General features: G+C 53.0%; 2 protein-coding genes and 1 long non-coding RNA gene across 3 annotated transcripts; 1 reads left to right on the forward strand and 2 right to left on the reverse strand.

The window, feature by feature from the left end:
- Positions 1 to 35: 35 nt before the first annotated feature.
- Positions 36 to 3,070, forward strand: LOC148773849 (uncharacterized). Its single transcript, XR_016036354.1, has 3 exons — positions 36 to 231; positions 868 to 1,003; positions 2,932 to 3,070. It is a non-coding gene; the product is annotated as an uncharacterized LOC148773849 (long non-coding RNA).
- On the reverse strand, positions 1,847 to 4,037 carry FAM89B (family with sequence similarity 89 member B). The gene is made up of 2 exons (XM_055415549.2): positions 3,034 to 4,037; positions 1,847 to 2,661 (listed from the first exon to the last, which is right to left on the reverse strand). The coding sequence occupies exons 1-2, from the start codon at positions 3,331 to 3,333 to the stop codon at positions 2,383 to 2,385; spliced, it is 579 nt and encodes a 192-aa protein (XP_055271524.1). The 5' UTR covers positions 3,334 to 4,037; the 3' UTR covers positions 1,847 to 2,382.
- Positions 4,038 to 4,186: 149 nt separating this feature from the next.
- On the reverse strand, positions 4,187 to 5,544 carry ZNRD2 (zinc ribbon domain containing 2). The gene is made up of 4 exons (XM_055415548.2): positions 5,436 to 5,544; positions 5,187 to 5,338; positions 4,972 to 5,056; positions 4,187 to 4,578 (listed from the first exon to the last, which is right to left on the reverse strand). The coding sequence occupies exons 1-4, from the start codon at positions 5,452 to 5,454 to the stop codon at positions 4,235 to 4,237; spliced, it is 600 nt and encodes a 199-aa protein (XP_055271523.1). The 5' UTR covers positions 5,455 to 5,544; the 3' UTR covers positions 4,187 to 4,234.
- Positions 5,545 to 14,029: the final 8,485 nt, after the last annotated feature.

The raw sequence follows: 14,029 nt of genomic DNA on the forward strand, positions 1-14,029 counted from the left end.
GCGGGAGCGCGGGGGCGGGGCGGCCCGGCTTCCGGGGCCTAGCGCGGGAGGGAGAGCGGGGTCGAGGGGGACGCCCAGACCGCAGCGTCCGCCTGCTGCGAGCCGAGGCGGTGTGGAGGCGCGGGCGGGGTAAGGGGGGCGGCGCGGGCCGGGGCAGGGGGCCACCAGCAATTGGTGCCGCCCGCGAGAGCGCTGCCCGGCCGCCTCCCTTCCTGCCCGCAGCCCTGCGAGGTACGTACTGGTGGCCCCATTTCACAGGCTGGGGAAGTAGAGACCAGAAAGGAGAAGAGACGTGAAGGGTCTCAGTGCGCTGAGCCAGAGCCAGCTGGCTTCAACTGGGGAGACAGGCTCCTGCTGCTACCCACGTGTTAACCAGAGGAGGAAGGAGCAGGGTCAGGGGCCAACCCCGGTGGCCTTACGGTGAGCAGCACCCACTTGCTGTCAAGTGGGAAGGCAGTCCCAACACCCCACAAGCAGCTGACCTCCAAGTTTGTGACCTTGGGCAAAGTACCAACGCTCTGAGCCTCAGTTTTTACCTCTGCAAAATAGGGATAATTATAGTGGCACCTTTTGCAACATCATTGAGAATGAAACCTTGGAAAGCATTTAGTGTGGAACCTGGCTGATTTTTGCCAGGTCTTATTAAATGAAATCCGTTATCGTGGAGAGTAAAAGTGTGTGTGTTTACTCTCCCTCCCCTGGAAAGCCTGCCGCGGGGCGTTAACCGCTGTGTTCACACCTAGATTAGAGCCCTTATCGCCAGCCCGCCTGCTGGGTCATGAACCGCTGCAGGTGTCAGGCCCAGAGTTAGGAGAACAGCCGTAGAGCAGCACACTGTTCCCTCTGTCAGTGCAAACGCTCTGCTAGGTTTGTGAATGGACAGAAGCCTGGTCCTTGATAAATGCTCGGTTTGAACAAGACGTCTGACTGCCAGGAGTGTCAGCTGAGTTCTGTCCAGGGCGCAAGTGACTGTGCAGCGGACGTGGGGACAGGCAACCAGCCGGTAAGCGTAACTGCGCAACTTCGAGGCCCTCTCCTCTTCCTTTCAGGAAGTTGTGGGGTATTGGGTGCGCGAAAGCCTTAGCACCCACCACTCGCAAATGTGCAGACTTATCTGGAGGACGAGGGAAAGAAGCTGACACCCCGATTTAGCTGCGAGGCCCAGCCTCGTGGCTCTCCACTGTAAAAGAAAGCCTTTTACGTACAACTCTAAAGGTCCCAGGTGCTGTAGGGGGTGAGCCAGGCAGAGAATGGGGGTGTTTGGCTGCTGGGAGTATGTCTCAGGCATCGAAACCCAGAGCCCCATCACCCCTCCAGGGCTTGTCTGGACTCTAGTGGGGCCTCGGGCACTGGGGCTCCATCCCTTTCTGCCTCCGCAACTCTTCTCTCCCGCCCATTGGTCACTCCTTCCCGGCCCTTCCAGGAGGCGCGTTCCCCTCTCACGCCCAGGGCCCCTCGGCCCGGCCCGCCTGCCAGGACCCACCCATTTCCTGTGCCGCCTCAACTCCGCCCCAACTTGGGGTGGAAAGTTTCTCTCCTCGAGATGGGCGGCTGCTTCTCTTTCCTTCCCGGCCGGCCAGGAAAGCCCGAAGCGAGTGGGTAGGCTGGTTGGACTCCAGGCCTCCAGCCAGAGAGGGGAAGTGACTCGCCCGCAGTCACACAACCGCGAGACCACGCCGGGCCAGCTTGGAACGATTGGCCGGGTAGCGAAGTTTAGCACTCTGCCGCCGCCGAGCCTCTTCCAATTTGGGGTCTCGGGCGCCACCCGCTGGCGGAGCGCGGGGCAGCACCTGTCAGAATCACCTCTATCTTCCCGCCCCAGAGCCAAGCAGTCAGAACACACCAATGTTGAGATAGTATTTATTTATCTATGAGCCAAAGAGGCTGACCCCTAAACTTAAATATCCAGCACGGAGCCTTGGCCTTCCTGACCTTGGATGGTGCAGGAATGGGTCCTGGAGAGCCCCCGTCTAGGGCAGTGGAACCCAGGGGCCAGAGGTGGGATGCCCCTGAGCCAGCAGCTGCCAACAGCAGCAAAGGTGAAGAGAGAGGAGCCAGGCCACTCAATCCCAGTCCCAGAGATGCCAAGGGAAGTGCTTTGGACCCCACTGCCAGGCTGAAGGTCGGCCACGCTGGAGGGCCCACAGGTGGGACAAGTGGAGGTCCAGTGCCATGGGCAGAGGCTATAGCCCAGGTATCCGCCCCAGTGCCAGCTAACCCAAGACATGAGAGGGTAGGCAGCTTTGCCTTCGTGGGGCCCAGACCTTGCCCTCCTGTGAGGTGAGGTGGTATGGGGGAAAGCAGGCACTATAGTCTGAGTACTTGCTGAGGGGTGAGTTTCTGAGCCTTTTTCGTGGGTGCATGCCCCCACCCTCCCAGCTCTCAGAGGCTGATGTGAAAGGCATCCTGCAGCCACTGGTCCCGGACATTGTGTGTCTGGGGTACAGTGAGGGGTGGCGGGTCTGGGGGCAGGCTAGCATCTGGAGGCTCCTCATCATCAGACAGGCCAGCGTCGGGTGGGTAGGAGCTGTCTGAGTGCAGGGAGGACGACAGGTCCTGGCACAGGCTCAAGTCTTGGCACAGGTGCTTATAATCCTGGATCGACTCATACAGGCCCCACAGCTGGCACAGCAGGGACATGTCCAGCTGCCGCAGGCCCACCTGCAAAAGACTGAAAGTGGGCTGGGGTTGGAGTGCCAGCCACCCTTCCACCCAAGCCAATCTTCCCAAGCACAGGTTTCTGTGGACAGCTTTGAATCTTTAGGCAAGTCAGTAACCCCTATCTGCAAGACAGGGACAAGACAGCAGAATGGAAAGAAATAACAGTAGTGAAGTATTTAAAAATACATGGTAACTATTGCCAATAAACATAGCTATAATTATTACCGTATCCCCTCTGACCCAGCTGGCTTCGTTCTGTCGTTCCTCTAGACCGGGACCTGTGGACCCCGCCTCAGCCCCGCCCGCACTCTCTAGGTTGGTGGCTGCCCCGTCGCCCCCCAACGCCCAGCTGACCGAGGCCCAGCTACTCACCATCTCCTTGCGTAGCGCCGCTAGCGCCGAGTCGAGGTTGACAGGGCGACGCGGGCCAGGAGGACCCGTGGCAGTTCCCGCGTTGGCGGCTCCGGTGGCTTGGCGGGGCCCATCCGGGACGCGGGCGGCTCGGCTCAGTTCATCGTGGATGCGGCTGCGCTGACTGTAGACGCGCTCCAGCTCCCTCCACGAGCCCCCGCTCGCGTTAAGAAGACCGCTGAGGCCGCGCGGTAACGGTGGGAGACCAGCCAGGGCGCAGCCCGCGCCGCCCGGCGCCTCGGCAGAGGGCAGCCCATTCATGGCCGGGCGGGTACCAGAGGATGATGCCTCCTCCTTTTCTCCAACGCTCCGCCCGGGCCGCCGCCCGCAGGCCCCGCACCCCGTGGCCCCGCCAGCAGAGCCCAGCCGCCGCCCGCAGGCCGCGCTTTGTTCCCACCCGGACTCCTCCGACTCCGCCCCTGCCCCACCCCCTCGGCGTGGGCGGGGCCTGTCTTAAAAGGGCAACGGCTCTGTGCGACCATGTTGCCCCAGGAGACCACAGAAAAGGGCACTGGCTGCCGATAGAAGGGAAGCAGGTATAAAGGCGAAGGGAAGAGGTTAAAAGAGGAGGGTGCGGTTCCTCCCCCTCCCCAAAACTGTTTGTTTATTCTGACCAATTACAACTCTCAAGGAAAAGGATCTAAAAGGGGTGGGGTGTGGTCAGGAGACAGGTTAAGACCATCCTTGATCCCTACCTGACTACATCCTGTCAGTATCTGAATATCCGGTCTGGGCCTGAGGTGGGACAGGATGATGGTGTCCGGATGCTTGGGGGAAGAAAGGGAAGCTACCGAGGGGACTGGAACCCCAAATCTCTCTCAAGGGTGGGGAATAGCTATGGATGGCCGGGGAGGTTCCAGGATTCCTTCAGATCAACGCCTCCTGTTTCTGCTTTTGAGGAGGTTGGGGCCTCCTCACCAGAAAAAAAAAATAGCACATAGTCCTCTGCCACCTCATCCTTTGAGTAGGGACACTGAGCAGAAACAAGCCCTACTCATTTCTCAGGGCATCAAGGAGACCAGACTGTGATAGCATTAAAGACCAAAAGTAGGGAAAAGACAAGTGGAGCTGGGACTTGCATGCACACTCAGAACCAAAAAAAGAACAAACCACACAAGAGGAACAGCTGTTTTTCTACAGGGTTTTTCTCAGGAGGGATTTTTTAGTGTTGCAGCTGCTGCAGACTACGCAGGGCTTCAGCACACGCCCGGATAAGGCTACACAGCTGGATGCTAGTCTCCAGGGAGGTGCTAGAGCCCAGCTCAGCTGAGGCCCAGGTCAGCTTCTGCAGGAGAGCCTCCTGTGTGCAGGCCACCACATCTGCATTTGGAAGCACAGCAGGAGGGGGTGGCCCCTGGACTGCCTTAAGCCCTGCTGCAGCTCCCTCACAGTGTTCCGGACGGGGTACTGGGGGCTGAGGGGCAGGCCGAGAGCTCAAGGGGGGCTCCGAGGCAGAGGCGAGCTGGTGCTCCCGAGCTTGGGAGAGGGCAGCCTGGGCATTCAGAGCTAAAAAAGGAGAAAGCCAGTGGAATGATCAGGATATATCTGGCCCCACCTCAGCCCTGAGACACTTCCCTACCCTTCACTGTTCTGCTCTCTCTGTACTTGAGATGTATTCCCTGCCCAGTATAAGGGAACACATCCATTTTCTTTTTTGTATCAGAGGTATTTACGCCCTTGCTTAAACAGCATAAGGCGCTCTCTCATCAGAACCATGCCTAATAAACTCAGGCTCTGGCACACAGTAGGTGCTTAGTGTTCTTAATGAATGGTCCTTTCTAGGAGAAAGGAGAAAGCAACTCACCCTTGCCCCACCCACAAATACCACTGTCACCTCCCAACTACTGTTCCTGAGCCTCTATCACCACAGTTCTTCATCAAGCACCCTCGACCCCTCACCCGGGTTATCTTTATCCACGTCTGAGTCGAGCTCCTGACAAGCCACGCAGTAGATTTTCCGCTGTTTGTCTTGGAGGAGGATCGTCTAGGGGCCAGAAAGCACAGGGAGCAGGGGTGAGACGGGCGATGGGGTTCAGAGGCGAGAGATGGGGAAAGAGCCGTGTGGCCTGGTCCGCGGCCCCAGCCTGGATCCCACGTCTCGAGTATCTCCTCACCCCGCAGTCAGCGCAGGTCTCGCCCAGCATGCGGTAACCACGCAGCAGGTAGTCGCCCATGAGCCGGGAGATGCGATCCTGTCGCTCCCGCCGCGCTTGCAGCACCTTCGTCTCCGCTTCGGTCGGGGGCTCCCAGGAGAAGTCGTCGACTTCTGGGGGAAGAGAGGCACAAGGGGCCGGAAGGTCTTGCTGAAGCAAGGTGCCGCCCGAACCGCGAAGCCACAGGCCCCCGGTAATCCATGTCCTCACCAGCGCCGTTTAGGGCCATGTTGCCGTTGTCGCCGCTAGACCCACCGGAAGTGACGCAAAAGCAGCGCGCCTTCCGCTTGCCCCGCCCTCCCCTGTCGGGACGAGAGTGAGGGCGGAAATGACGCTCTCTCTGCTCCTCCGACGTCGTGATGCCCAGAGTGGGGCGTGTCTGCCGCGGTCTGGACCCTGTCCCACTGGCACGCCCCTCGGTGGGAGTCTGTGGACAGAAACTTTTCGACTGGCTGGGCGTCAGGAGGGGCGTCTCCGTGATAGTGTCGCTCAGGTCTCAGGACCCGGAAGTGACAGCGCAGGGTCGCTCTTCCCTCCACAGTTGGAGGCGTTCGCTTGGCTTGAGAAATCTCTGCTGGCCTCCGCCTCCCTGGTGTTTCCCTTTCCGCACTGGCAGGATTCGGGACAGGCGGGGCAGTTGGCATCATCACAACACCACTCTTGATAAAAACAAACGGCCCCTTCCGCGTGCGTGGAGCCTCCTCGGGCCTCAGTCGTTCGCCATTCAACTGGCGAAGCAGGCCAGGCAACGAAAGTTCCCCCGTCAGTTGTTCAGTAGCCAAATCATGTCCGACTCTTTAGGACCCCAGGGACTGCAGCACGCTAGGCTCCCCTGTCCTTCACTATCTCCCAGAGTTTGCTGTAACTCGTGTCCATTGAGTCAGTGATGCCGTCCAACCATCTCATGTTCTGTTGCCCGCTTCTCCTTTTGCCTTCAACATTTTCCCGGCATCAGGGTCTTTTCGAATGAGCCGATTTTTCGCATCAGATGGCCAAAGTATCGGAGCTTCAGCATCAGTTCTTCCAATGAATATTCAGGGTTGATTTCCTTTAGGATTAAATGGTTTGATCTCCTTGCTGTCCAAAGGACCACAGTTCAAAAGCATCAATTCTTCCGCGCTTAGCCTTTTTTATGGTCCAAGTCTCATATCCCTACGTGCCTACGGGAAAACCATAGCTTTGACTGTACGGACCTTTGTCCGCAAAGTCTATACCTTTCAGCTTATTTCAAGACGCCTCTCCCTCTGCATGTTCGGTGTTCCAGTGTGCCCACCCCACTACCCCCTCCATCCCCATCCAAAGGCCTGGGACTGATGCAAAGTCAGCGCCTAAGCAGGTTTTTTATTTTGTTGAAGTTGGCACACTCAAAAAACCAGCTGATGGAGGCGGGGGTCAGGTGGGGTGGTGGTGGCAATCGCTGTGCTGGGCATGTGCTGTTTTGGTCCCAGCTGCATGCTGGAGAGTGGGGATGAGGGGTTTGTTATGCATGCCTGTGACCCTTATGGGGGTTCCCAGGTGGGGAAGTGGTAAAGAATCTTCAGGCAACACAGGGGAGGGCGGATTCGATCCCTGCTGCTGCTGCTGCTAAGTCACTTCAGTCGTGTCCGACTCTTTGCGACCCCGTAGACAGCAGCCCACCAGGCTCCCCCGTCCCTGGGATTCTCCAGACAAGAACACTGGAGTGGGTTGCCATTTCCTTCTCCAATGCATGCAAGTGAAAAGTGAAAGTGAAGTCGCTCAGTCGTGTCCGACTCCATGGACTGCATAGCCTCTATCACCACAGCAGCAAGAGTACTGGAGTGGGGTGCCATTGCCTTCTCCAGGATTCAGTCCCTAGGTGGGGTAAATCCCCTAAAGGAGGAAATGACAATCCACCCCAGGATTCTTGCCTGAAAAATCCCACGGACAGAAAAGCCTGGTAAACTACAGCCTGTGGGGCTGCAAATAGTCAGACATGACTGAGCAAGCACATGATCGTTATGCTCTTCTTGAGTGGGCTGCTGTTAAAGTAACTCGGGCTTCCTAAACATTGGCCCCAGTGGGGTTTTTTGTTTTCTCTTTTTTACCCCGTACACATTCTCTCCCTCAGTGAGTGTGGGGAAGCCAGGTGGAGCAGGCAGCAGTCCCCCGATGCGCAGCCTGCAGTGCCTCGAGGCTGTACTCCAGGGAAGTGGAGGCACCAGGACTTAGAGTCCCGCAGTTGCTTCCGCATCTGGCTCTGACTGAACACGCTCTCACAGTTTGGCCTGCAGCTGGAATGCCCTCCTCGTGGCCCCATCTTCCTCCTGCATAGACTCCCTGGACCTTCCATTTTTGGACACTGGCTGCCTCCTGCCTCCTTGGAGAGCCCTGGGCCCCGAGTCACTCTGTCCAACTACCAGCAGGCTCTTGGGCAGCAGTGTACCTGACTCAGGGCCCGACGCCAGGTCGGTTCTGCTAAACTGACTAGAGGGACTCTTGGACTCTAGCCTATATGCACAGCCCCTCCAGGTCCTTGCTCTCTTCAGCTCTCAGCTCCTCCTCACCCCCAGATTCCTCGATGCATCCTTCTGTGCCATCATAATGACCGATATCCCCTTGACAGCTTATCCTACCTGGCTTCAACCAAGACCCTTACATTCATCCTCCCATTTACTCCCTTTCACTTATTTCTCATGACAACTCCTCTCTCCTGGGTGGGGTTGGGGAGTAGAAACATCTCACCGAAATTCACTATTGCTATGGACAAAAACAAATAGATGGATCACTAGAGCTTTGCTGGCTCACTTGGGAGATGAGGGGTAGGGCAAGTGATACTTGGTAAGATAGAATGGCAACAGCTGGGCCATCTCTCAGCTCAGCCCTTTCTACAGTCTATCGTGCCATTCTGAAATCCATTCTGAGATGACAGTTAAAGGTCTCAGTTCCTCCATCCCACCCCGCACCCCGCGGGGTCCTGGCTGCTATTAGGGAGCTTTGGCCCTCTTAGGGGAATTTCCTTGAGACAGACAAACCCCCCTAGGAAACTACAGATGAGGCAGTGATTACTGCTTGGGCTCGTATTAAGTTTATAGTACTGCTACAGGTGACACAAAGAAATCTAGATAAATTCTTGTGATCAGCTCCAGCTAGAAAACTCTCCTAGTCCTTCTATTAAAACAAGGCAGAAATAACATGTTGTTATGACAGTGGGACAGAAATACCCCCTGTTAAGGCAGTCTCCTTTAAAAGAAAAATCACTGCTGTCAAGCCCAAGTCCTGACAGACATCTATAGAACACTCTTGCCAACAACAGCCGAAGCCCTATTCTTAAATATACTTGGAACATTCTCCAGGATAGACTGTAGGTTAGACCATAAAACAAGTCTTAATACACTTATTTTACAATTTTATTTGTTTATTCAGCTGTCTTAGGTCTTCGCTGTGGCCCTCAGACTCTCCAGTTGTGGTGTGTGGCTTAGTTGCTCTGCAGCATGTGGGACCTTAGTCCCTTGACCAGGGATCAAACCTGAGGCCCCTGCACTGCATGGCAGACTCTTATTCACTGGACCACCAAGGAGGTCCCTGAATACACTTTTTAAAAAGGGTTAAAATCATACAAAATATGTTCTCAGATCACACTGGAATGAAATTAGCAATGAATAACAAGGAAATTTGGGAAATTCACAAATATGTGGACATTGACACCCTCTTGAATAACTAATGGGTCATGGAAGAAATCACACAGGAAGTTAGAAACTACTTTGAGATTAATGAAAACACAGCGTACCGAAACTTTTGAGATGGAGCCACAGCAGTGCTCAGAGGTAAATTTACAGTTGTGTGTTCTTTTTTTTCTTTTGGCTGCACTGTGGGGCTCATATGATCGTAGTTCTCCGACCCAGGATTGAACCTCAAACCTGAAGCTTCAGCAATGAGAGCAGCAAGTCCTAACTAATTCCCGCCAGGGAATTCCCTGTATATTCTTATATTTAAAAGAAAAAAAAAGTCTCAAGTCAGTAATGTAACCTACTACCTTAAGAAACTAGAAAAAGTAGATCCAAAGAAAACTAAATCCAAAGAAAACAGAAGGAAAGCTAGAATAAACATTAGAGAAAATCAACTCACCTACAATTTATTTCTTTAGAACAGGAGTCCCCGACTCCCTGTCCATTGCCTGTTAGAAACCAGGCTGCATGGCCAAAGGTGAGCAGCGGGCAAGCCAGCGAAGCTTCAATTGTACTTACAGTGGCTCCCCATCTTTCCCATTACTGCCTGAGCTCCGACTCCTGTCAGATCACTGGCAGTATGACATTCTCATAGGAGCACGAACCCTTCTATGAACTGCACATAGGAAGGATCTAGGCTGCTCACTCACGCGAATCTAGTGCCTGATGATCTGAAGTGGAGCTGAGGTTGTGATGCTAGCATTGGGGGTCAGGTGCAAATATAGATTATCATTAGCACAATAAATGTAATGCTCTTAAATCATCCCCAAACAACCTCACCCACCTCCGGCTGTGGAAAAATTGTCTTCCACAAAACTGGTTCCTGGTGCCAGAAAGGTTGGGGACCACTGCTTTAGAAGATCAACAAAACTGCCAAACCTTTAGCGAGAGTGACCAACTCAAGACCAGGTCAGCCAAATGGTGTGAACCTTGCAGCTCCAGATGGAATGCAGTGTGGCTGTGGTTGCTGAGTCAAGGATTCCCCAGACGTGAAACAGATAATGTCACAATCCTGCTGCCTGTAGAGGGCTTTGGATCGCAGTGTTCTCAGCTAATTGTGGAAACAAGTCATGGCTGATCAAACCACCTAGATCACTAATGCAGATACCCCTGCTGAGGACCCATTCTCTGATGAGATGGCAGGAATCAAGCCGTGGATCGAGCCCACAATGCCCAGATTGTCTCCACTTCTGCCTGGACCCATCGTCATACCAGATACAGCAGCACGTCCGCCATCACAGAGTGGACACAAAGCACAGGACTCTGTGCCCCTGATGCAGGGGCCACCACTTCACACCAGATTTGAGATTCCAGCCAAAGTCTCTTCGTCCTGCGAAGAGGGAGGCTATAGTGTATATGGCATTATCCCTGCCCACTCCTGAGAGATTGAAGGCACAGACCTTTGACTCCTGCTTGGGGCTATGGATGGTGTTTCATACTTTTTCAGTTTATAGTGGTACTGTTTTAGATCAATCAGTCAAGTTTGGTCACACCATTGTGGTTCTTGAGACTAATCCGTGTAATGTTCTTGGCTTTCTGGACCAACTGAAGTCTAACAATGGTGTACCCTTCATCTCAAAAGCCACACAACAATGGGCTGATAGTCTAGGTATCTGGCGGTCCTTCCGTTCTCCTTAATCATCCACAAGCATGAAGTACTGTTGAGTGTTGAAACAGCTCCTCAAAGATTAGCTCAAAGAGAGTTCTGGCTCTTCCTCCTGGGCCACATACCTCAGTACAGCAGGTTAGTCACTATGGGACCACCTCCTCTAGGCCATGTCCTTCATAATGATCAAGATGAGAGGGGTGGGGTTTGTATAGACCAGCTTTGGAATTTTAGGGCTCACCATTCACCATTCCTGGACATAACACTTCTTTCTTTCCCTTAACAGCAACTCCAGGTCAGCGGGGTTGGTGAACGCTGGGTTACAGCCCAGTCAGAAAGGGGCCTTGAGACTTCCCTGGTGGTCCAGTGATTAAGAATCTGCCTTCCAGTGTGGTTCGATACCTGCTCTGGGAACTCAGATCACACATGCAACTAACTTCACATGTTGCAACTACAGAATCTGCACACTACACCTAGAGGGAAGCCTGCACACTACAGCGAAGAGCCCGCGTGCTGTAATGAAGACCCCGTGTGCCACAGCTAAGACCCAGTGTGGCCAAAAAATACATTGTAAAAATCAAAAATACATAAATGAAAGGAGGGGACTGAGGGGATTCTCACTATGGTTATGGTTCAACCACCTGGACTCTCTTGTTTGACTGACACAGGTCTAGATCATGAGAATCCCTGGAGGGCTTGGTGTGCACTTTCCTCTCTCTCTGAGTCCCCCTGCCAGTGACCTGTATGTGGAGTGGCCGACATAGTGGGCCTCTGTATATTTTATAAAAATGTCCGGTCCTTCTTGCAGCCAATATTCCAGATGAAAAGTACAGGCAGGAAAGACTGCGGGAAGGGTGGCGTTCTAACTAGTGGAATAGAATACAATGACTCTGTGACAGTGGCGGGAGAACAGCGAGCTTGGCACCTGGGGATGGGGACACCTCAGACCCTGGGAGAAATGGGGGAAAGAAAGACACTGACATTCTTGTCTTTCTAAACCACCTGGAAACTTCTTCACTGAGGATAACATCTTGGTCAAACTCTTTCAAGTGGTTTAAATTTAACTGTTAGGTCTGCCATGCTCCACTAGACAGTTCTGACCTTGACTTGACACCATTCTGCTTAACTTTACCAAGAGATTGGAAAGAGCAGGAGGTAGCCTCAGCTTTTCTTGTTGTTCAGTTGCTAAGTCGTGTCCAACTCTTTGCGACCCCATGGACTGCAGCACACCAGGCTTCCCTGTCCTTCACTGTCTCCTGGAGCTTGCTCAAACTCATGTCCATTGAGTTGGTAATGACATCCAACCATCTCATCCTGTCTCCCCTTTCTCCTCCTGCCCTCAAGTACTTCACACATAAAATACCTGTCAACACCATCACCTCCAGATAAAGTCCCCAGGCCCAATCCTGTAGCCATCACCACTCAGTCATGCCATCAAGTGGATAAAGGCCATCTGGCCGGTGGCCTAGACAACAGGACTAACTGCCCTGAGCCAAGCCTTCCAAAAGAAAAGACTAGACTCAGTTATTTGAATTGGGCTGGAAGTCCTAAGGCCTACCAACCTGAAAGGAGGCACTATCAACCTGGGACCCCCTAACTGACGTAGGTCCAACTGGGGGGCACCATGTTACTTCCCAGAAGTACCCTTAAGACTATATGACTGATGTGGAAGTCATATATTAATGTGCCTCTCTCTAGAAAACAGAGTGATTTGAAATTTCTCCTTGACTTTAGCCTACTTGCAAATTAACATGTGAGCCTGCCACAGGTCCTTGCTTGCTGGCAGGTGACAGAAGACTCCTGGGGGTCAGAGACAAAGAACTGTCTCACTCATGACTGACTGAAAGCATTAATCCAGGTACAGAGAATATATATATATATATATATATTTTTTTTTTTTTTCTCTCCTAATACTTATTCGGGCTTCCCTGGTGGCTCAGATGGTAAAGAGTTTGCCTGCAATGCAAGAGACCTGGGCTCAATCCCTGGGTCACTAAGATCCCCTGGAGAAGGAAATGGCAACCCACTCCAGAATTCTTGCCTGGAGAATCCCATGGACAGAGGAGCCTAGTGGGCTACAGTCCATGGGATCACGAAGAGTTAGACACGATTGAGCGACTAACACTCAACACTTACTTATTTGGCTGTGCCAGGTCTTAGCTGCAGCATTCAGGATCTTCAGTCCACGGTGGCATGCGGGAATTTTAGTTGCAGCATGTGGGATCTAGTTCCCTGACCAGGGATTGAACCTGGGCCCCCTGCCTTGGGAATGTGGAGTCTTAGCCACTGGACCACCAACGAAGTCCTCCAGAAGATATATTAATTGAACAGATTTTGGCCTTCAGGGAAGAAGTCCGGAAGAAATCTATCATCCATAGCAACCTTGGTCAGTGAACTGAGTAAGACTGTCCTGAATGCCTTCTGGGCCAAGGTGGAAAGGGTAATGCAAAGAACTAAAGAGTAAGCCACCTGGCTTTCTGGGGTAGATCTATTGTTTTCTTGATTTGCTCAGCTGGGAGGCATGGCTGAGGTCAGAAGTGCAAGTTGGCTTCATCCTGCTGCTTGCAGTCCTATTGATAGTAGCTTTAATTATATGCCGTATGTGACAAATGGAACAGGCTTGGTCCTAACTTCTGTTGATCAGATTTGCCAACAGTGGTGAACTCATGGGAAAATTCACCAAAAGCCAAGACAGTGTAGAAATGGTGGGGTGGATATTGTAAGACATTTCTCCAGGGATCCTTTTGAGTTTCTGCACGTTTTGCAAGAGAGGGACTGGCTGCGTTTGTCCTGGACTCTCTTCCTAAGGATGTTGTGAACAGCCACGAAACACTGAGATGGACGTTCCCTCTGGAGCAAAGGGCACCCATTAGCAAAGACCTGGGAGGACATCCCTGGTGGTCGAGTAGTTAAGAACCCAGCTTGCAGTGCTGAGGACTCAGATTCAATCCCCGGTCAGGGAACTAAGATCCCACATGCCATAGAGCAGCCAAGCTCACGCCACACAGCTACTGAGCCTGCGCACTCTGGAGCCCATGTGCCACAACTAGAAAGTCTATGTGCACCAATGGAAGGTACTACATGAGGAAATGAAGATCCTGCATACTGCAGCTAAGACCCAAAATGTAACCAAATACATAAAAATACAGAAACAAACAAGAATCGTTTAAAAAAAAAAACTTGAAAAAACAAAAAAGACATAGGTCCTTAAATTTAGGTTCTGCTCCCTACCACAATCCACCATGTGCAGGCATCAACCCAGGCCACTGGTGCCACCCCACAGGACTTGGGGACCAGAGGACTGATGCCAATATGCTGATGACTGTGCTATTTACTGTGCTATGAATAACGAGGTCCTTTGTCTTTGACCCAGGAATCGCCTGTCTTCTGCCAGCATCCACGAACCTGTGGCAGGCTCACTTGTATTTGCAGGTGGGGTAGAACCGCAGACCCATCACAGTCCTTGACACAAGCAAAGCACACAGGTCTCAGGAGTGCTGGTGGTAAAGCCA

The sequence above is a fragment of the Moschus berezovskii genome, chromosome 25 (genome assembly GCF_049115385.1).
Source record: "Moschus berezovskii isolate FMDL1 chromosome 25, NW_MosBer_1.0, whole genome shotgun sequence".
In the NCBI taxonomy this organism is placed as follows: Eukaryota; Metazoa; Chordata; class Mammalia; order Artiodactyla; family Moschidae; genus Moschus; species Moschus berezovskii.